The sequence below is a fragment of the Rhincodon typus genome, chromosome 11, assembly GCF_021869965.1.
Source record: "Rhincodon typus isolate 14 chromosome 11, sRhiTyp1.1, whole genome shotgun sequence".
NCBI lineage: Eukaryota > Metazoa > Chordata > Chondrichthyes > Orectolobiformes > Rhincodontidae > Rhincodon > Rhincodon typus.
The window spans coordinates 35,344,369-35,367,973 of record NC_063342.1 but is presented as its reverse complement, the minus strand read 5'-3'; the positions used below and the strand labels follow the sequence as shown (position 1 = coordinate 35,367,973).

At 42.0% G+C, this 23,605-nt stretch overlaps 2 protein-coding genes across 3 annotated transcripts in view; both read right to left on the bottom strand.

Moving 5' to 3' along the window:
• LOC109929783 (hydroxyacid oxidase 2 (long chain)) overlaps positions 1-23,605 on the bottom strand; it is a 297,322-nt gene that overhangs the window by 19,661 nt on the left and 254,056 nt on the right. The window lies entirely within an intron of this gene.
• LOC125484478 (2-Hydroxyacid oxidase 2-like) lies at positions 393-17,337 on the bottom strand. 2 transcript variants are annotated; one of them, XM_048603362.1, is made up of 5 exons: positions 17,224-17,337; positions 6,991-7,140; positions 3,442-3,593; positions 3,001-3,066; positions 393-736 (listed from the first exon to the last, which is right to left on the bottom strand). In XM_048603362.1, the coding sequence occupies exons 2-5, from the start codon at positions 7,119-7,121 to the stop codon at positions 408-410; spliced, it is 678 nt and encodes a 225-aa protein (XP_048459319.1). In that variant the 5' UTR covers positions 7,122-7,140; positions 17,224-17,337; the 3' UTR covers positions 393-407. The 2 variants fall into 2 exon arrangements, with proteins under 2 accessions (XP_048459319.1, XP_048459320.1); XM_048603363.1 differs by lacking the exon at positions 3,001-3,066.

Genomic DNA, 23,605 nt, shown 5'->3' with positions numbered 1-23,605 from the left:
ATTTCTGAAGAAGGGTCTAGGCCTGAAACGTCAGCTTTCCTGCTCCTGTGATGCTGCTTGGCCTGCTGTGTTCATCCAGCTCTACACCTTGTTATCTCAGATTTTCCAGCATCTGCAGTTCCTACTATCTCGAACACAGAAAGAACTTTTTTTTCACTTCTATTACCAGGTTTATTCATAATTTGTAGCTTCTCTCCTGGAAGTGCTTGCTCTTTTATCATCATATGAATCATGTCATGCTTAATTGTAAGTTCGAACAGTATCAGCCATCTCAACCAGTTCTGGTCTTGCCTTCAACAAAATTTATTTATTGACCTTGCCTGACAGTAGCCATGAGGGGTGAACCCCGTCATCTTGCCACTCCATACCCAGCAGCTCTGAAGTCAATTGGCATGAGCTGGCTGGAATCACTTAACTTCATAGTGCATCTTTAAAATGGGAAATGGCCATACCTCAAAAATGCCATCAAAGTTTTTGATTTTGAGGTGAGGTGGTAGCTTAAAGTTGTTCCTGATATCATTTCTCCGTTTGCCAGTATAAGGGACATCCACAGTCAGAACGATGGCCCTGTACCCATGTGCTTCCACGCGATGTACTAGCTGCTCTGACAGTTTACGGTTGCGATAGACATAAAGCTGAAACCATCGAAATCCATTCGGTGCTGCAGCTGAAATCTCTTCCACAGAACAGGTGGAGTATGTGCTTGCAATGTAACATGTGTTCATGGCTTCAGCAGCTACAACACAACACATAAATACTGATCAAAATCCACATTGTTAATTGTTGAACTTATAGACTGTAAGATTTTCATGTTCTTTGACTTTGAAGGAGTTTCATTAGAGTGCTGGCATTTAAATTCTTGGATCTAGATTCAGCTTAGGAGCTTCTGGCTCAGAGGGATGAGATGTTTCCTTGTGGATAGCATCTCTGCCTGTGAGCCAGCAGCTCCAAGTTTGAGTCCTGCACTGGGATTTGATGGCCCCAAAGGGTAAGTTCATAACCCAAGCAACCAAGATGATTGCTAACCTGTAAATGTTTCCAGTATGTCCATTGTAGATGCAAAGACCAGCAGTTTCCTGTCACCCAGAACCATTTGGTAACTTGCAATGCAACAACCTCCTGAAGGTAAAAGACTCCAACACCAAGTTTTAGCCATTGCCTCTACTCCATAGCAAGTGTTTTCCTCACTTTAGGGTTCTGCTGATGATGGTCAGATTCATTTTTAGCCCAAGGGGAAAAATGTAAAATTTTTCCTTCCTTGAAATTTCAAAATTCTTTTTAATTGGAGATTTAGCCATTTTATCTGAACGGTTGTTCCACATGACTGCATCAGGCTTAACTGTGCTGAATATTCACATATTTCTACTTTATCTTATTGTCACAGCACAAAACATACAGGAAGTGATGGTTTTACTTACATCACAGCATAATCTGCTAGACATTTGAACTGGTCTAATATTATCCTTCATTGAAACAGATAGAAAGTAGGATATATGGAACAGTCCTTTTTCCACTGTTACACCAGCACCATCCCTCACCTCTTCCTCCGTTACATTGATGACTGTATCGGTGCCACCTCGTGCTCCCACGAGGAGCTTGAACAGTTCATCAACTTTATTAACACCTTTCACCCAACCTCAAATTCACCTCCCTCTCCTTCCTGGACCTCTCTGACTCATCTCTGGTAACCATCTCAGCACCTACATCTATTTCAAACCCACCGATCCCACAGCTACCTAGACTTTACCTCCTCTCAACCACCCTCCTGCAAGAATGCTATCCCTTACTCCCAATTCCTCCGCCTCCGCCGCATCTGCTCCCAAGATGGAGCGTTCCACTCCCACACATCTCAGATGTCCTCTTATTTCAAGGACCACAACATCTCCCCTCCAGTGACCAAAAATGCTCTCAACCACATCTCTTACATTTCCCGCACTTCTGCCCTCAAACCCCCCTTCCCCCAACAAAAATAAAGACGGAGTTCCCCTGGTCCTCACAAACCACCCCACCAACCTCCGCATCCAGCACATGATCTTCTGCCACTTCGGCAACCTACAACCCGACCCCACAACCAAACAGATAGTTCCCTTACACCTCTATCTGCCTTTCATAGGGACCTCTCCCTCTTCTGCTCCACACTCCCTACTATCCCCACAACACACGGCAACTTTCCCTGCAAGCGCAGGAAGTGCTACACCTGCTCCCACACCTCCCCTCTCATCTCCATCCAAGGCCCAAAACAAACTTTCCATATCCAATAGGCATTCACCCCTGTACATCCTCCAACCTGGTCTACTGGATCCATTGCTCCCGATGTGGCCTCCTCAATATTGGTGAGACCAAGCACAGACTCAGTGACAGATATGCGGAGCATCTGCACTCTGTACACTATAATCAACAACACCACTTTAACTCCCCCTCCTACTCCCACTCCCTGGGTGACATATCCATGCTGGGCCTCCTCCAGTGCCACAATGACACCACATGCAAATTAGAGGATCAACACCTCATATTCTGCCTCGGGAGCCTACAGCCCGATGCCCTGAACATAGAATTCACCAGTTTTAAAATCTCCGCATCCCTGGCCTTATCCAACGTCCAACCCTCCCTTTCATCCCCGCCTCCTTGACCTGACACAACCTGTCCATCTTCTTCCCCACCTATCTGCCCCACCCTTCCCACTGACCAATCCCTACTACCCCCTACCTATATCCACCTATCACCATCCCCCCTCCCCCCCCCCAGCCCCACCCCTCCAACTTCTCACCTCCTTGACTTTACACAACCTGTCCATCTTCCTCCCCACCAATCCGCCCCATCCTTCCCACTGACCAATCCTCACTACTGCCTACCTGCATCCACTTATCACCATTCCACCTACCTTCTCCCAGCCCCACTCCTCCTCTCTATTTATTTCCAAGCTCCCTTCCCCCTCCCCAGTTCCCATGAAGGGTCCCAACCTGAAACGTCGACTTTCCTGCTCCCCTGATGCTGCCTGACCTGCTGTGTTCCTCCAGCTCCATACTGTGTTGACTCTGACTCCAGCATCTTCAGTTCTTGCTATCTCTAGAAAGTAGTTATAATGGCAATGGTGCTATTAATAACATTAATAACAATGGCGATTGCATTATTCCTACATTTACTCTATCTTCACACCTCTTAAGCTTAAACATTAAAATAACAGCACTGGAAAATGGTTGCTAAAAAGTCTGTTTATAAAATTTCCTGCTCTGGGTATAGAAAGCCATAAACGTTGGAAATATTTTGATCTTGGTTATGTATTTGCTCATTAATACTTTAAAGTCATTTACAAGGACTTGTGTTCAAAACTCACATCGATTGCATTTGATCATAAGGCTGTGTTAAAATTTCTTTATGTACATTACTGCAACCATATGAATACAGTTACGTCTTGAAAAGAAAATGTCTCTTATGAAGTACCACGGGCTGTACTCATCTCCCCATCATGCCATGCCATGCAGTGGAAAGCAGTAGGTGCGATTCCTATGGGAAAACTGATCTCCATTCCCTGGATGGTTACCCTTGTATCTGTTACGGAGACATCCCTTAGCATTCGTGGACGCAGGCGGATTCTGCAAAGTTAGCAGAAAATCTCAAATTACATTAAACGCTACGTAATCTATGTCATATAATATCTACCTTCTTAAGACATACTATATTCCTGAACTGTGTTTAGCCTATACTAGCTGAGTGTGAGGTATTGTCGAGGTAGAAGGCAGAAAGGAAAAGTGAGAGGAAGGATGAAAACTCACAACAGATCCAACATAATTCCTGTTCCATTTAAAATCAGACTGCATTACAGGTCCCTGTGTGATCTTCTAATCATGCTTTTGCACAGGCAATAGAGATGTACTTCATATATGTTTACAATGACATCATGAATGAATAAACAGCTCAAAGAAGAAAGAGAGTGGAACAGCCACTTAATATTTATGTTGCATTTTAAAGTAATGAAGCCTCAAGACTCTTCACAGGAGAACTATGAAGTCAAACTGGACACTGAGCCACCAATGGTGATGTTAGGGCAAGGTGATCAAAGAGGTAGGTTTTGGAAACAGAGAACTCGTGAAGCAGAGAGCTCTATGGAAGGAACTGTCGAGTTTAGAACCCAACAGCTAATGGTAAGGCCATTAGGCTTTAATGGAGCAATTAAAATTAGAGATGAGAAAGAGATGAACAATGTTACTCTGAAGAGTTGTATGGCTGTGGGAGACCACACATGGGGAGGCGAGAGGCCAGACAGGGGCTTAAAACTGAAGATTAGAATTTGGAAATTGACGTGTTGCTTGACTGGGACCCAAAGTATATCAGTTAGTGCAGGGTAATAGGTGAACTGGATCTGCTGCAGAAATAGTTAACCTCAGTGCTGTCATGGAAGAGGGCCAGTGCTACGGCATTAGTGTTCATAGCTACACAGCAAGTGACAAGAAAAGATTTAATTCCTCAGCATTTAAATCCCATTCTAAGTATGCTGAATGGTAAAGGATCAAGATGTGGAGGTGCTGGTATTAGACTGGGGTGGACAAAGTCAGAAATCACAAAACATCAGGTTATGGTCCAACAGATTTATTTGATATCACAAGCTTTTGGAGCGCAGCCTCTTCGCCAGGTGAAGTGAGAGAGAAGAGCGCACAGACACAGAATTTATAGGCAGAGAGATCAAGGGCAGAGAGATCAAAAGATCATACAACTGGAGTGAGTGAAATAATAAGTTTCTGCAGGTGATCAAGTGTTAGACAGTGTGAGTAAAGTGTCAACAGCACAATAACAAGAAAAGGGACGACCTATAATCTGATTAAATGAGGCAGAGAGATAATTACAAAAAATTAAAAATAAGGTGGTGCTGGAGACAAACTAAATGACTGGAATAAGATGATAGATATAAGAGTCACATGCGGACGGTCTAACCAAAGTAATAAGTAATCCAAAGCTGTAAAAACAGATCATGATAATTTATCAAGGTGATGGTGTCAAAACAGGACAGTGAGGGAGATTTTATAGATACAGAGCAGTGTGGTGGGGTCACATGAACCCAAGATCACGATTGAGGCCATCGTCATGGATGCAGAAGTTGGTTATCAGTTTCTGCTCAGTGATTCTGTGTTGTTGTGTATCTTGAAGTCCACCTTGGAGGACGCTTACCCAAAGACTGGAGAGTGAATGTCCTTGGCAGCTGAAGTGTTCCCTGACTGGGAGGGAACATCCCTGTCTGGCAATTGTTGCACGGTGTCCATTCATCCATTGTCATAGTGTCTGCATGGTCGCTCCAATATACCATGCCTCGGGGCATCCTTGCCTGTAGCATATGTGCTAATACCCATCATGTTATTCCAGTCATTTAGTTTGTCTCTAGCACCACCTTATTTTCAATTTTGTGTGATTATCACTCTGCCTCATTTAATCGGATTATAGGTCATCCCTTAAGATAACAAGTTGTAGAGCTGGATGAACACAGCAGGCCAGGCAGCATCAGGGGAACAGGAAAGCTGACGTTTTGGGTCTGGACCATTCTTCAGAAATGATTACTGAAGAAAGGTCCAGACCCGAAACGTCAGCTTTCCTGCTCCTCTGATGCTGGTTGGCCTGCTGTGTTCATCCAGCTCTACACTTTGTTATCGCAGATTCTCCAGCATCAGCAGTTCCTACTATCTCTAACCAGGTCATTCCTTTTCTTGTTATTCAGCTGTTGACACTTTATTCACACTGTCTGACACTTTTGATCACCTGCAGAGACTTATTATTCGCCACTCCACTCACACCAGGTGTATAATCTTTTGGTCTCTCTGCCCTTGATCTCTCTGCCTATAAATTCTGTGCCTGTGTGCACTTCTCTCTCACTTCCCCTGATGAAGGGGCTGTACTCTGAAAGTTTGTGATTTCAAATAAACCTGCAGGACTGTAACCTGGTGTCTTCTGGTGACTTCTGGTAAATGATCAAGTGGGGGGTGGTGCAAGTTATTTGCATGTGTTTGTACATGCTCTTGTACTGTGCATACATATATGTGTAAATGATGACAATGGAACATTAAAGTAAAGAAGCATACTCACTGGTCAATAGTGTCTTAGTTATTGTCTGAGAACAAAGTAACTGGGTAACAGTTGGGGTAGGCTGAAGATAATGTGTAAATAAACAAACTGCATAGGAGTATATTATAGACTCTTCCTAATGTAACGCAATTCCTAATCTAATTTATGATGACTAGATTGGTTACCCTTGATAGTGCAAGAATAAAGACTTAAAGAAATAGTGTTTAGATTCACTGGTACAGAGAAAGTTAACAGGTATCTATCATAAGTTTTCAAATAAGATGTGATCTGCAAAAGAACTGGTGTCATTATCAGACTGATTGCAGATCAGAGGCTTAGGTTAGGGATGAGAACAAAGAAGTGCAACATCTTTTGCATGATCCTCCATAAGATAATGGTTAGGGAAGAAAAGTCATCAATTTTTTTGTCCCTGGATTGATCACCTTTATCTTTAAAAGTCTCAGAATTAACCTTTCACTAGCTCTCAGCTGAGCTTCACTGTGTATAAGTGTAGGGATTTATAGCCTGGGAACTCACACAGTCCCGTCCTGTTAAGGTGGAGTCTTCCCAAATTGGCTCCTTCCAGGAGGCTGAGTACATTTGAATTGGCTTCTTTCCAAATTCCACACCCGTACATAAAGTAAAAATACTACTATGTGAACCTCCCTGACTCTAAAAAGTTTGTGTCCTAAGATTTCAAGCTGTTTTAGAAAAATAACAGGCCCTGTATGGTATTTTGTAGTTAAATGTTCTTTGCTGAATGGAAATTCAGAAACAACTATTCAACTTAGTGTATATTTAACAGGATGGAAAATCTTGATTTTATTGTATAACTGGGTCTCATAAACTATTTGGATTTTTCTTTCTTTTCATGCTTCAACAATATGTGATTCTGCAATTCAGCTGATTTGCATCTCATTTAGTATTTGACAGGGTACAAACCTTTTATATGCCATCAGATTGTCATCTCTAGTACAGCATTCATCTGCCCCAGCAGCGTAGTAATCCCAGGTGGTTTTAGGTAAACGTTCTTTAGCATACACCTCAAAGTCAGACAAACATACCAAAGACATCTCTGGGTCACACAAAGATCTGAAACAATAATGGGTGCATGGAAATTTTAACAGGAATTTCAATCTCAAACATTATTGCAGGAAGAAAAGACAATAAAGGGACTAAAAGATGATGTGTACTCCATACAGTGAGAAAAATATAGTCACAATTGAAAAGTGCCAAGATTCCTGAATGGATTATGAAGCTATCGGTTTTAAGTCAGAAATCACAAGCCAAATATTTCTACTTTCCTGGAGGAAAGGAGCAGTCTATGTTTCAGGTATTACCCTTCTTCAGGAGTCCTGAAGAAGAGTAATACCTGAAACGTTGACTGCTCCTTTCCTTCAGATGCTGCTTGGCCTGCTGTGTTCTTCCAGCCTCCTGTTTATCTACCTTGGATTCCAGCAAGTTTTTTTTTGTCTATTTCTGTTAACTGATCAGTTCTGTAAGAAGAGTCACACTGGACTCAAAACATCAACTCATGTTTTTCTCTCAACAGATGCTGCTAGACCTGCTGAGTTTCTCCAGCATTTTCTGTGTTTGCTTTAGGTTCCCAGCCCTCATATTATTTTGCTTTTATTCCTATAATTTGTTCTGTTTATATCATGAGGAAAAATTCTGACATTTTTATAGTAATTAATAAGTTAACCCTTTTTAGAACATGACAAAATGCTATTGTCTTCAAAACTGTTTGACATCCAAAATAATCTGTGAGCTCTTGCTTGTTCAGTTTATTTTCAGGTTATGTGTCAATAGATGTGTTTTAATTAATAGTTATGGTGTCTCAACTCTTCCCAACCCTGTACTGGCTAACAGCGAGATCAGAAACTGTAACATTATAGAGAAACCATCACTTCTCAGTCTCTTTTCAAGTCACACATCATCCTGATATAGACTGGTATCACCAGTTCTTCATTGTTGCTATGTCAAAATTCTGGAACTTCCCATGTAAAACGTGATCAATGGCTCGACACCATTCCAGTTGATCTACAACTAACAATAGTGAAGGCATCTAGAGATGGGTAATAAATGTGATCTTGCGGGGTCAAACAAACAATAAAAATTCAAATTCTTGTAGATCTAACACATTGAGGAATTTTTCAGAGCTTTACGGATTATAAAAAAATGGTGCTTGTTCTAGAACCTTGGATGAGAAAGGACTCTGCAACTGGAAAATTGGTATATGTCTGGCTATGCCATTTACCATATCTAAATAATGACCTAAATATTGTGGTCAGCAGTGATCAAATGGCACTTACCATTCACTTCAATTATCAGTTCGAGTGGGCAGGCTCGATGAGGATCTGTATCGGTCTCTTTTAACTCCACTTTTTACAGGGGTGCTGAGATAATGAGACTTAAAGAATGGCTTGTTGACAAAGCCAAAACCTCCACAGCAGAGGAACAGCAGGGGAGGGATGTGCTGTTTCAATGTTGCATCATTAGAGATTTTGCAGCAGGCTGTATGGGCACACAGGGTGATGTTGTTCCTCCAAATGCGAGGAAGAAGGCAGCCACTGAAAACAAGCCTACATGTGTGGAATTAACAGCGGAGGTTAGTGGAGAGGTATGTTGTCATTCTCCTGGATACAGTGCTGCAAGAGGTTTAATGATTTCCTTGGGGAGAGACAGTCAGTAGCATTGGTCATTTCAAGTAGAAACTCTTCACTCTGCTTTCCCAAGCCTTCTGGATATCATTCCATTTACTCATTAATGGAATGAGGGTGTCGCTGGCTAGGCAGCATCTATTGCCCAGAGGGCAGTTCAGAGTCAACCGCATTTCTATGGGTCTGGAGTCACATGCAGGCCAGATCAGGTAAGGATGGCAGTGTCCTTCCCTAAAGGACATTTGTTAACCAGATGGGTTTTTCCCAACAATTGACAATGGATTCATAGTCATCAGTAGATTCTTAATTCCAGATATTTTTATTGAATTCAAATTCCACCCTCTGCTGTGGCAGCATTCAAACCTGAGTCCCCAGAACGTTAGGGGTCTCTGGATTAACGTCCAGAGATAATACCACTTGGCCATCACCCTCCCTCCCCAGCACACTTTGCAGATGCATTCATCCTTTCTGTAGGGGCAATGTCCATCTGGGCATTTACACATTGTCACTTATTCTCATCTTAAAGTCACACCCGCGCCACACAGTGATCCTCTCATTCTTCTAAACTTCCATAGAAATATGCCCGGTCCGTCCAACTTAAGACACTCATTCCAAGTACCAATCTAGTAAATATCCTTTGAGTGCCTGCAAACCATTCACATCATTCCTCAATAAATGGGCCAGAATTGCACATTGTATTCTTCCTGCTAAAGTGCAACTTTATGTTTTACCACATGGATGGCATGATGGCTCAGTGGTTAGCACTGCAGCCTCACTGCCTCAGGGACCTGGGTTCAATTCCATCCTTGGGCAACTGTCTGTGTGGAATCTGCACATTCTCCCTGTGTTTTCTTGGGTTTCCTGCCACAGTCCAAAGATGTTCAGACTGGGTGGATTAGCCAGCTAAGAGCTTTTTACATCAAAATCTACAATTCTGCCAAACTCCTTAAAATCTCTTGTAGATGTTACTAGGTGCGTAAGCCGTGGGAAATGCAGGATTACAGGGATAGGATAGGGGAGCTGGGTCTAGGTAGGATGCTCTTTGGAGGGTCAGTGTGGACTCGATAGGTTGAATGACCTGTTCCACACTATGGATTCTATATCCATATCTTAGATTTTTGCCTACTTACTCAACCTATCTATATCCACCTGCATTCCTCTTATGTCCTCTTCACAACATGCTATCCTAACTATCTTTGTGCAATCTGCAAATTTGGCTACCATGCTTTCGCTACGCTTATCCAAGTTTTTTTCTCTTCATTCATGGGATTTGGGCAATCTGTGGCTAGGCCAGCAGTTACTGCATGTCCCTAGCTGCCCTTCAGAAGATGGTGTCTTGTAGGTGGTGGTATTCTAACGTATCTGCTGTCCTTGTCCTTCTAAGGAAATGGCCATGGGTTTGGAGCATGCTGACAAAGGAACCTTGGTGAATTTCTATAATGCATCATGTAGTTGATACACACCTCTGATACTGATGTGTTTTTGGTTGAGGGAATGAATGTTAATGGATGTGGTGCCAATCAAGTGGGCTGCTTTTTTTTGATGGTGTCAATCTTCTTGAGTGTTGCTGGAGCTGCATCGATTTAAGCAAACGAGGAGTATTCCATCAGACTGCTGACATGTGCCTTGAGATAGCAGACAGACTTTGGGGAGTCAGGAGGTGAGTTACTTGCTGCAGAATTTCTGGCCTCTGGCCTGCTCTTGTAGCCATTGTATTTATATGGCTAGACCAGTTCAGTTTCTGGTCAGTAGTAACCTCAAGCACGTTGATAGTGAAGGATTTAGTGATGATAATGCCATTGTATATCAACAAGCGATGGTTAGATTCTGTTTTGTTGGAGCTGGTCATTGCCTGATACTTGCCTATTGATATGAAGTATAAAATGTTAAAGTTCCAGCATAGATGCTTGCAGGATTCTTCTTGCCACATCTTGCCAATCTGAAAGTCCCAATTGTACATACTCTATTTTCTGGCAGCCAATCAATCTTCTACACATGTTAGTATGTAACTGCGTAAAATCAAGAACTTCTACTTTATGTAATAACCTTATATGTGACACCTTGTCAAAGGCCTTCTGGAAATCCAAGTACAGAATACCTACACGTTCCCTTTTATAAATAGTTTCTGTTCCTCTTTTGGAGTACTCCAGTAAATTGGTTAATCATGATTTCCTTTCATCATAACCATACAAAGTCTTCCTGATTACCTTTGAATTTTTTCTAAAAGTTCAACTATAAACTCCTTAATGATCAAATCTAACTTCTTCCTGATGGCAGGTGTCAAGCTGGCCTATGGTTTCCAGTTTTCTGCTTTCGTTCCTTCTTAAAGAAGCATGTAATGTTTGCTATTTTTGCAGTCTGATGGAATCTTCCTGGAATCTAGTGAATTTTGAGAAATTAGTGCTAGTTTACAATGGCTGAGCTACATGAAGACGGAGAGATGGGGCCAGTGGGCACATAATTGTGAGATAGGTAGCTGCACTGCCTCAGACTAACTGAAGCACATCTGAATCAGGCCATCTTGGGCACCCTGATAGTTTAGTGTGCGGCTATAAGGTGTCCATGCCATGATAGGTTCATTCTCCTGTGGAAGGGAGGATTAAAATCGGGCCATGTCTGCACTCACATGCAAATGTAAAAGATTCCATGGAACAATTTTGCAATAAAAATTGGAAAGCTTTCCCTGGTGTCCTCACCAACATTGATCCCTCAATGAACATCATTTAAAAAGTTTTCTGGTCATTATCACAGCTTTTGGGAGATTGCTGTGCACAATCTGGCTGTAGACTGTAATTTACTTAATTGATTTTGAAGCACGTTAGGACATCCTGAAGTCACAAAAGGCTCATTATAAATGCAATGCTTTGTTTTTGCAAAGGAAATACTTTCCACCACCTGGATTGTAGTCCTCGATACTGTTATACAAGATGGAGGTGACCACTATCATTCTAGAAACATTAGCTGGTGAATAATGAAGAGCTGCACCCCACTCCCCTTTTCTCAAGGCATCTGAATCACATTTTCAATATCCCAATGACTTATTCTATTATAATTCTGGTGATTATGGGGCTTTTGCTATACCCTTCTGTCAGCATTTGTGTTCCACACAACTATCATCAGCCATATCTTCAGATGGCAGTCTTTAAGTCTCCTTTGAGGTGTGAATATCTCTGGGAGTCCTGACTGGTGCAGGGTGAACACATCACAAAAGCTCCCTGGGAATTATGAACCGATGCATGATGATCATTTATTGGTTGCACCTCCTGCTGAACAGTGATATGGTAGAATCCCTTTTAGATGAAGACGGGAGATGCCTTGATTGTTACATGTGTGTAGTCAGTAATTCTGTGGGACAGCAGCAAATCTAAACAGTTGTCATTCATGTTGACTTGCTGGGTGTAAGATGCATAGATATGTTGGTCATGGCACACATGGCAGCAGTCTCCTTTGAGAGGTACTGATGGGCATTACGTTAATAGATTCTACAAATATTGCCAGGAGATCCCTGTAAGGAACTAGAGACAAAGAAATCACAGGCTGTGGTGAGCTTGACCACTATTGGCAATGCATGCCCACCTGATTCATTTGGAAAGACGCCACCTTCCAGGAGGTTGCAAATCTCATGTCCATCTGACATGAAGTTCTGAGCCCCATGAGGCTTTGGTGCTCAGTTACGTCTAGGAAACTGAAAACCTGAAAATCCTGTGTTGGGGTTGCCTCTTGCAACCTAGAGCTCCAATGTCATTGCCTCTGTCCTGTAAATAGCAACCTCACTGTTTTCCAGAAAGCAAATCATGTTGCAAGTATTTTTAATCAGTTCGACAATACAGTTGGTTCTGCTATAACGCGTGCTCCATCAAAGTGAACTGGCTATAACGTGATTGATGAATAGGTGAATGCTATTTCTAAAACATGAACTTGAGTTGGCTATAACATGATTCTGTCGGTGTGCAGAGGAGTACTCATTTCATGGGCTTTGTCGTGAATACTTACAATGTTGGCGCCGAAAGAGTCTCTGTGCTGGCATTCTTTCTGTGAGAGGCACAGTACAACCTCCTCCCCTATCAGGTCATCTTGACATTTTTTTTCAAGGTAAAGTGTTAAATTTACTTTTATTTCATTTTAGACATGAATTAAACATTTATTCAAATTATGCTATCTTTTGTGTTAGGCTTTTGAGTAATTTTGGAGCAATTTTAAGTGATTTTTTTTTGGTGGTCTGCTCCAACCCCACTTTCCCCGTAGGCCCCGTTATTTCTATAGTGCAATTTTCTATAACACAGTGTTGAACAGGAACGCAACTATCATGTCATAGCTGAATCGATCACACAATTTATATTGACAGAAAGTTCCAGCAAACATTGAAAGTTTCTCAGCCACAAATATGACCCTACAAAAGTTATGAAGCATTCCAAAGTCCAGATTGCCAGCCAACTACATTCACTTGTAAAATTACTTAAATCAATCAGTCAATTGATTTTTGAGAACCAAAACCAAAACCACTTCAGCTAACAGGCTATTTAATTAATGATAAGGGTTACATTTTCAAGTTAATACAAAAATTGTGCTGGTTATGATCCTCTTGTGCAAATTCCTGATTTATTTTTTCTTGCACAAAGCTGTGTGCAAGGAGCCCGAGTTAATTAAATATAATCCTGTAAGTGAAACACACAAGTTGGTAACAACTTTTGATCTCTCTCGTGTCTACTGATTAACTGCTACACCAGCAGCTATTTTTAGAGCAATGGTACTGTTAACCCTTTATTCCACTCAATTTGGTGGATTTTTTTTAATATATTTGACCATCTCAACTGTAGTATGATGGTCAACAATGTATCAAAAAGAGCTAATTCTGTTTTTGCTCTAATATTGGCTATCAATCAAAATAGCAGGTATTCACAATTTTAAATTGGCTAATTTATTCCTACGTAAACTTGAAAGCACAAACGAAAGAAAAATAGAAAATCACAATGTACTTGCAACAAGGTTCACTTCACATGTCTCTGGTCACTGGATTGACGCGTGATCTGCAGTTACTGAGGGAATGCAATCATGTGTCACATCAAGGTCAAAATTCCTCAGCTACAAAAATGTTGCTGTGGTGAATTCCCAGCTTGACAAAGCTGCGATTTCTGATAGAATCGAGTTGAAAAAATCCTCATTCTTTGTTCCGACTCTTGACTGCCATCTGAGGAGTGGCAAGTGGAAGATCCTTCCAGCCAAATTCATAAGGTGACAGGACAATGGGAAGAGAAACTCGAACCTCGCATGGATCAGAAATATATTTGAGATCCATCAAAGGGTCTTGGCTTGATTCATTGATCCAGCACATCATGGTCCTTATTGGCCTTCTTACAAATAAGGTTAAATAGGCCTTTGTTGATAAAATTTGCTGGCCATTGACAATGCTTTGGAGGTAGAACCAGTTGCCCTCTGGTACAAATGTAATAAAAGTACTGCTAAGATATGCAGTGAAATTGCCAGACACTAAAGTGGATTAAACCTCTTTCACTATATATCTGATTACTATGTTTAAATGATGAGAATAAAAACTTCTTAGCTCTTCAAACAGCCTGACACATGATAGATTCTTTGCGAAAATCCTACTTTAAATAGGAATGAGTGTCACTTCAAGTGAATGATACTTAGTAGGTCTGTTAATATTATTATAACTGCTTTTGAGTAAAAAAGTGAACATGCAAACACAATGAATAAAATTAAAATGAACAATCTTTTTTCTTTGTAAGTACAGTCAGTTTCTTTCCAATAAAGATGTATATTTGTGAATAATCATATACCATTGATTCTGACTGTTAATGAAGAAGTTTCTGCGCTGATTGAACATTTATTCATAGAACATAGAACATAGAACATAACAGCGCAGTACAGGCCCTTCGGCCCTCGATGTTGCGCCGACCTGTGAAACCAATCTGAAGCCCATCTAACCTAAACTATTCCATTATCATCCATATGTTTATCCAATGACCATTTAAATGCCCTTAAAGTGGACGAGTCTACTATTTTTGCAGGCAGGGCATTCCACGCCCTTACTACTGTCTGAGTAAAGAACCTACCTCTGACATCTGTCCTATATCTATCACCCCTCAATTTAAAGCTATGTCCCCTCGTGCTAGCCATCACCATCCGAGGAAAAAGGCTCCCACTGTCCACCCTATCTAATCCTCTGATCATCTTGTATGTCTCTATCAAGTCACCTCTTAACCTTCTTCTCTCTAACGAAAACAGCCTCAAGACCCTCAGCCTTTCCTCATAAGACCTTCCCTCCATACCAGGCAACATCCTGGTAAATCTCCTCTGCACCCTTTCCAATGTTTCCACATCCTTCCTATAATGCGGTGACCAGAACTGTACGCAATACTCCAAGTGCGGCCGCACCAGAGTTTTGTACAGCTGCAACATGACCTCATGGCTCCGAAACTCAATCCCTCTACCAATAAAACCTAACATACTGTACGCCTTCTTAACAACGCTATCAACCTGGTTGGCAACTTTCAGTGATCTATGCACATGGACACCGAGATCTTTCTGCTCATCCACACTACCAAGAATCTTACCATTAGCCCAGTACTCTGTATTCCTGTTACTCCTTCCAAAGTGAATCACCTCACACTTTTCCGCATTAAACTCCATTTGCCACCTCTCAGCCCAGCTCTGCAGCTTATCTATGTCCCTCTGTAACCTACAACATCCTTCTGCACTATCCACAACTCCACCGACTTTGGTGTCATCCGCAAATTTACTAACCCATCCTTCTACGCCCTCATCCAGGTCATTTATAAAAATGACAAACAGCAGTGGCCCCAAAACAGATCCTTGAGGTACACCACTAGTAACTGAACTCCAGGATGAACATTTCACATCAACCACCACCCTCTGCCTTCTTACAGCTAGCCAATTTCTGATCCAAACCGCTAAATCACCCTCAATCCCAAGCCTCTGTATTTTCTGCAATAGCCTACCATGGGGAACCTTATCAAACGCTTTACTGAAATCCAAATACACCACATCAACCGCTTTACCCTCATCCACCTGTTTGGTCACCTTCTCGAAGAACTCTATAAGGTTTGTGAGGCACGACCTACCCTTCACAAAACCGTGTTGACTATCCCTAATCAAATTATTCCTTTCTAGATGATTATAAATCCTATCTCTTATAATCCTTTCCAACACTTTACCCACAACCGAAGTAAGGCTCACTGGTCTATAATTACCAGGGTTGTCTCTACTCCCCTTCTTGAACAAGGGGACAACATTTGCTAGTCTCCAGTCTTCTGGCACTATTCCTGAAGACAATGACGACATAAAGATCAAAGCCAAAGGCTCTGCAATCTCCTCTCTAGCTTCCCAGAGAATCCTAGGATAAATCCCATCCGGCCCAGGGGACTTATCTATTTTCACAGCTTCCAGAATTGCTAACACCTCCTCCTTATGAACCTCAATCCCATCTAGTCTAATAGCCTGTATCTCAGTATTCTCCTCGACGACATTGTCTTTTTCCTGTGTGAATACTGACGAAAAATATTCATTTAGCACCTCTCCTATCTCTTCGGACTCCACGCACAACTTCCCACTACTGTCCTTGACCGGCCCCAATCTTACTCTCGTCATTCTTTTATTCCTGACATACCTATAGAAAGCTTTAGGGTTTTCCTTGATCCTACCTGCTAAAGACTTCTCATGTCCCCTCCTGGCTCTTCTTAGCTCTCTCTTTAGGTCCTTCCTGGCTAACTTGTAACTCTCAAGCGCCCTCACTGAGCCTTCACGCCTCATCTCTACATAAGCCTCCTTCTTCCTCTTGACAAGAAATTCAACTTCTTTAGTAAACCACGGTTCCCTCGCTCGACCACTTCCTTCCTGCCTGACAGGTACATACTTCTCAAGGACACGCAGTAGCTGTTCCTTGAACAAGCTCCACATTTCAATTGTGCCCAGCCCCTGCAGTTTCCTTCTCTATCCTATGCATCCTAAATCTTGCCTCATCGCCTCATAGTTGCCTTTCCCCCAGCTATAACTCTTGTCCTGCTTTATATACCGATCCCTTTCCATCGCTAAAGTAAAAGTAACCGAATTGTGGTCACTATCACCAAAGTGCTCTCCTACCTCCAAATCTAACACCTGGCCTGGTTCATTACCCAGTACCAAATCCAATGTGGCCTCGCCTCTTGTTGGCCTATCTACATACTGTGTCAGGAAACCCTCCTGCACACATTGGACAAAAACTGACCCATCTGAAGTACTCGAACTATAGCGTTTCCAGTCAATATTTGGAAAGTTAAAGTCCCCCATAACAACTACCCTGTTACTTTCGCTCCTATCCAGAATCATCTTTGCAATCTTTTCCTCTACATCTCTGGAACTTTTTGGAGGCCTATAGAAAACTCCCAACAGGGTGACCTCTCCTTTCCTGGTTCTAACCTCAGCCCATACTACCTCAGTAGACTTCCTGAAATGCAATAAATTTGGCTTCAAATGAGAACTTTAGCCAAGATCTGACCTGATGGTGAGAATTCCAATCTGTGTTGCTCTTCTTGCCTGTTCATGAGATCTCCACTGTACAGTTGGAGTAAGTGGCAGAATTCAGCCAGCTAAGCGCTCTTATCATTTGCAAATCTTTCTGTAAACAGGAAGAATTGAGGAGCACAGGACATTCCTTAGGTCCTAGTGCCTGTCTGGACCTGTCCCATACTGAAGCAACTTTGTTTGCATTTATGCTGAATTTACTGAGTCTGTCTAAATAGCAAAACATAATAATTGAATAGAAACACTTTAAACATGTAATAAACATTTCTTACATTAATGGTGTGCAGTTAGAATTTCTTGAAAAATTTACTTGTCTATTTAAGGTGATTTTAAGTGGCACTGGGATCAGCAAACTTTATTTGCATGTTCCTTCCCACCTGCAGTCTGGCTGTATTATATTATGTTAGTGTACAGTGGATCCATTAAAAATCAATTTGCATTTCTGAGAGTGTTCCATAGCAAAGTGCATTTAAGGGGCTGAACCACAACTCCCGAAAGTAGTGAGTTGAGGTCATGACTTTCAGTTTCCTATTACCTTTCACTTCCCATTCTCCCTATTATTACACAGCCTGTTCTCCCTTTGTCGCTTAGATTCCAGCCTATGTCCCTCACATATCTCATTCTATCTCTCCTGGTCTCATTATCTAGCTCTGCCCCTCTCTGTCCATTCAGTATTGACCAGCTACATTGGGGAATGTTTCCAAGACTCTCTGATTCCCATAACCATTGAACTAAAGGATCAGAAGTGCTTTCACCATCTGAGGCTATGTCTCTTCTTGAGCTCACAGGCCATATCTGGCGCTTTGACTCCAGCATTTCTGCTGCTCACTTTTAGACATTGCTCCCACTCCAGTCTGCTAGAGCTCACTATTCCTCCAATCGCAGATTTCTTTCTCCCACACTCTTTACTCCTCCTTTCACATATTCACTCTCTTCCCTGCTCTGTCTTCTTCAATCATATTCCCTGTCCCCCAAACAGAGCTACACTTTCTCCCACTCACTTTTTTTGCAGTAGAATTTGATGCTCATCTCCGAATCTGCTTGACTTCATTGCTGTGATCAGTCAGTTTACTTCAATCTTGTACAAGTCAGATTGCTAATCCAAGATAGCAAGAACTACCGATGCTGGAGTCAGAGGTAACACAGTGTGGAGCTGGAGGAACACAACGGGTCAGGCAGCATCAGAGGAGCAGGAAAGTTGGCGTTTTGGGTCAGGACCCTTCTTCAGAAGGTCCCATCCTGAAACGTCAACTTTCCTGCTCCTCTGATGCTGCCTAGATTGCTATGCAGATGTGTCTTCGAGGGAATATTGACCATATACAAATAATAGAAATGCAAAGTAAAAAATGAGGTCCTTCTTGGGTGGTCATGTGCAAGAGGGAGGATAAACATGATCAAGCTGGCTATATTCAGACAGGTAGAATTGGAACCAATCAAGGGTAGTTTCATTGTGTGATCCATAGCGGAGGCAGTCGAAGAGGATGGGCTGGTTAACCATGCCAAAGTGGTGGGCGTAGGTCAAAGGTGATTAACATGCTACACAAATGTGTAGCGTCTCAGTTCTCACTGATTATTTAAGTTGATTACATTGATCACATTCAAGAAAGTCTTTGTTTCCCTCCCAAACTATGTCATAGTTCCACCTATGTCACACACAGTAAGGGAGACACGCTTTCAAGTGATAATCTAATTTAACCAGTTTTCAAGATCTTGCTAGATATGGGTTTGAACATTTTATTCAAGAAATCAAAGATTTCCAACTACAGTTTACAGTTGATATAACGTTAAGACTCATTTTGGTTCCCTATTGCAATGTTTGGCGTACAAGTCTTCGAAGGGAAATATGAAAAGTTTTGACATAGTGGGCCAACTGCTTAGTTTAGTTACTGCTTCAGCGCTGATATTACAGAGTACATGTAGCCAACATTGTTCGAGGCTGTGGCGTTCCTTAATCTATATGAGTGATTTAGATTTGTCTGCAGATCACACAGAACTTGAAAGTATTGCGAACTGTGAGGTGGCTGGTGATAAACATCTAGAGGACATAAACGGGCTGATAGATGTGACTAAAAACCGAAAGAATTGCGGATGCTGTAAACCAGGAACAAAAACAGAAGTTTCTGGAATAGCTCAGCAGGTCTGGCAGCATCTGTGAAGAAAAACATCAGAGTTAATGTTTCGGGTCCGGTGACCCTTCGGGTTGCTGCACAGAGAGATCTGGGTGTTCAGGTCCATTGTACCCCGAAGGTGGCAACGCAGGTAGATAGAGTGGTCAAGAAGGCATACGGCACGCTTTCATTCATCGGACGGGGTATTGAGTACAAGAGTTGGCAGGTCATGTTACAGTTGTATAGGACTTTGGTTCGACCACTTTTGGAATACTGCGTACGGTTCTGGTCGCCACATTACCAAAAGGATGTGGATGCTTTGGAGAGGGTGCAGAGGAGGTTCACCAGGATGTTGCCTGGTATGGAGGGCGCTAGCTATGAAGAGAGGTTGAGTAGATTAGGATTATTTACATCAGAAAGATGGAGGTTGAGGGGGGACTTGATTGAGGTCTACAAAATCATGAGAGGTATAGACAGGGTGGATAGCAAGAAGCTTTTTCCCAGAGTGGGGGACTCAATTACTAGGGGTCACAATTTCAAGGTGAGAGGGAAAAAGTTTAAGGGAGATATGCGTGGAAAGTTCTTTATGCAGAGGGTGGTGGGTGCCTGGAACACGTTGCCAGTGGAGGTGGTAGAGGCGAGCACGATAGCGTCATTTAAGATATATCTAGACAGATACATGAATGGGCAGGGAGCAGAGGGATACAGATCCTTGGAAAATAGGCGACAGGTTTAGATAGAGGATCTGGATCGGCGCAGGCTTGAAGGGCCGAAGGGCCTGTTCCTGTGCTATAATTTTCTTTGTTCTTTGTTCTTTATAAATAGAGACATTGGGGTGGATTCACATCCTAGCAGCAAATATTGTGAGGTGAGAAAGAGCCTGGCTTGACCTGCCCACCTCGGGAGAAAATACTTGCAAGGATGAGATTTTTGTTGGGTGTCTGCATGCTTGGAAGAGTTTGGCCTGCCACCCCCAATAAGAATTAGGAGGCAGCCACAGGGGTAACTGGGTGCAGAGGCAGTCTATGTAAAAGGCCTTTCTTGTAGCTCTGGAACTTCATCCCAGCTGTTGCAAAAGCGATAAAAACAGAAAACAAGTCCTCTAGCCCTCACCTCCTCAATCCCATGCGTTACCCATACCCCCTTCCATGACAACCTATGTCCCTCTACACATTTCTTCCCATGGTCCCCCTAGTCTCCATACCACCTGTGGCACACCAACACTCATTCACCCAATACAGAATCTATGCAGAATCAATGGAACATGTAGTAATGATGTTGTATGTGAAAAGATTTTAAAATAATTCATTCTTAACCTAATTATTTTAAAAAACTGATTTTGCTAGGAAGACATCAATCAACCAGACATTTAAAAAATCAGTAGTCGAACAGATCGTCAAAGGAGCAGGTTTCCCCACAGAGAGACAACTGATAGAAAACATCAATTGGATCCAGATGATTGTCAAGTGGAAACAGGATTGAAGTGTATGTGAGAGATAGTAGGAACTGCAGATGCTGGAGAATCTGAGATAACAAGGTGTAGAGCTGGATGAACACAGCAGGCCAAGCAGCATCAGAGGAGCAGGAAAACTGACGTTTCGGGCCTAGACCCTTCTTCAGAAATGGGGGAGGGGAAAGGGGTTCTGAAATAAATAGGGAGAGAGGGGGAGGCAGATAGAAGATGGATAGAGGAGAAGATAGGTGGAGAGGAGACAGACAGGTCAAAGAGGCGGGGAAGTGTATGTGTCAGTTTTAAGCACTGTCTTGGTACAAGAGGCTTAGAGCAACAATAACATCCTGTGAAATTAAGCAAAATATAGCTTTATGAATAGAGTGATAGTGGTAGCATATGAGGAAATGGCTCTTTCAATAAAAACACAGCAAATTAAAGTCCTCTTCAATCAGCTCCCAAAGCAAAATATCCCTCATTAAGATCGATGACAAGACATTGGAAAATGTGGACCATTCAGAGTCACAGATCTGTTACACACAAAAGGGAACCATTCTTTCTGTTTTGTCTGCAGTAGCTGTCTGAAGGAACAGTTAGTGCAAGTCTCCACCTTCTTGCTGTATCTTGCGAGCTTCACCTCAAAGAAGACAGACATAGATAGTGAAATTCATCATCACCTCCAATGTGCCAGCTCAGCCTCAACTAAGACAATATTCGAGGACCCAGACCTCAAAGCCAAGACTAAAGTCAAGTTTTAGCAGGCAGCAGTGATCCTTTGCTCCTACATACCACAGAGACATGGATGATCCATAGCACAGAAACATGAACATGTGGAGCTTTCACAAAATCCTAAAAATTCGATGCAAAAATCCAGTCAAACTGCAGCGTCCTCTTCCATACCAACTTTTGAGCATTGAGGCACTAATCCCTCTAATCTGGTTCCTTCAGGGAGAACTTGTTGTTTGTACGCTTGACACCAGACTCTCAAAGAAACTGTTCTGATGAAGAATGACTGGACTCAAAACGTTAACTCAGCTTTCTCTCCACAGATGCTGTGAGACCTGCTGAGTTTCACCAGCAATCCCTTTTTTTTGTTTCAGATCTCCGACATCCACAAGTCTTCGTTTAATTGCAAAGAAACTGTTCTTCTTGGAACTCAATCATGGAAGTGTGAGATATTGCATTATGATTCTCTTCACCAACTCACTCACAAGCACTCTGTGTTTACTGTATCACATTTCTATTCATTCACTCATTCTTTACCAACTCACTCACAAACGCACTGTGCTTACTATACCATGTTTCTATTCACTCATTCATAAAACCACGTTAAACTAAATTAAACATCCCTTTCAACCCATTACTGCTTCTTTACACCTTTCAATTCTTATCGACCCCATGATGCAAGCAACATTTAGAGCTGTTTCTGTATCAAGGGCTACCCCTGATTAAGAATGAAATACCTTAACCTACTCAGAACAATGCCATACCCACCTTCATGTCTCCGTAACTCTCTCAAAACTGTGGAAAGATTATAATATTAATTAGCCTTTAGCAACCGTCTTTCAGGATCGGAATAGGTTGCAGAACATCAAACAATCTCCTCCACTAGTATGTATTTTTAAATACAGATTAAATAGGGCTGCTACCCATTTGAGAAACTTACTATCAAAACAGCGCTTCTGTGAAACTGCTTGGATGAATGTGTAAGAACTGTCAAAACCAGCAATAGTAAATGAAATCTCATGATCCAGCTGCAGGAGATCAGTTTAATACCCTCTATACTTTGATTTAGTACACGTATAATTTCCCACTTATTTAGATCATATAGGTCTAGTATTTTTACTAACATTACTAACTTTAAGACAAAAGGACTAACACCTCTTAATTATGCAAGCTCAGACTGGACAGACATTCTAATCCCGTCAGGAGTAACAGCCAGCATTTAGCAAGTGCTTAAACCCTCTCCTGCTTCCCCAGGACAGATGTCATGCAAACTTGTGTACAATAGATACAACTGTGTGACACTGTAGTGCTAAAATTTTAATATATGTAAAAACTGTGTATAAAGGAGGCTACTGTAAAACTGTACTTTATATTTTACCTCGAACTGTGCTACAGCAGATGCTCAATAAAGAGGTTATTTTCACCACTCACCGATCTTGTTTCTTATTGAAGACAATCCCACAGAAGGCATCTTCCAGGAGGATAACGGAAATGTTTTTGGGATTTCCTCAAAACATTCAAGAAGAAGTCAAATATAAGCGCTGACTCATTGAAGACCCTGGCTTGTGACCAACCAAAATGAGGAAGACTAAGTCAGGAATGGAGTGAACAGTTTGAGAGAATCGATCAGGAAAGTGCAGAGGTCAAGTTGAGTTGCTGGTGGGAGTGCATAAACCTGCAACCAACCCATGTACCCAACCCCTTCAAGCACCAATTGCCCAATATTTAACAGGGTCTCAACACTGCATAATGGACGTCACAACCATCTGAGAACCCAATGAATCAGAGTGGAAGCAAGTCAGCTTAAGGTACTGTCTAAGATGGATAGTTGGAAGTCAAGACATTAAGGAAAGGACTGAAGATAAGATTCTTTGTTGCATCTCTAGGGAATTCAGTTTGGGACCACTCCTACTTGTTTTTTTTTGTACAGATTATTTGCATTTCGGCTTTGAAAGACAATGTTAACTTTACTGTGGCAATTGGAACAAGTGTTGCAAAAACTTGCAACGAGACATAGATAAACAAGAAGGATAGGTGATAGCTACACTTCCGGCCAGAAAAAGGTGAGGCAA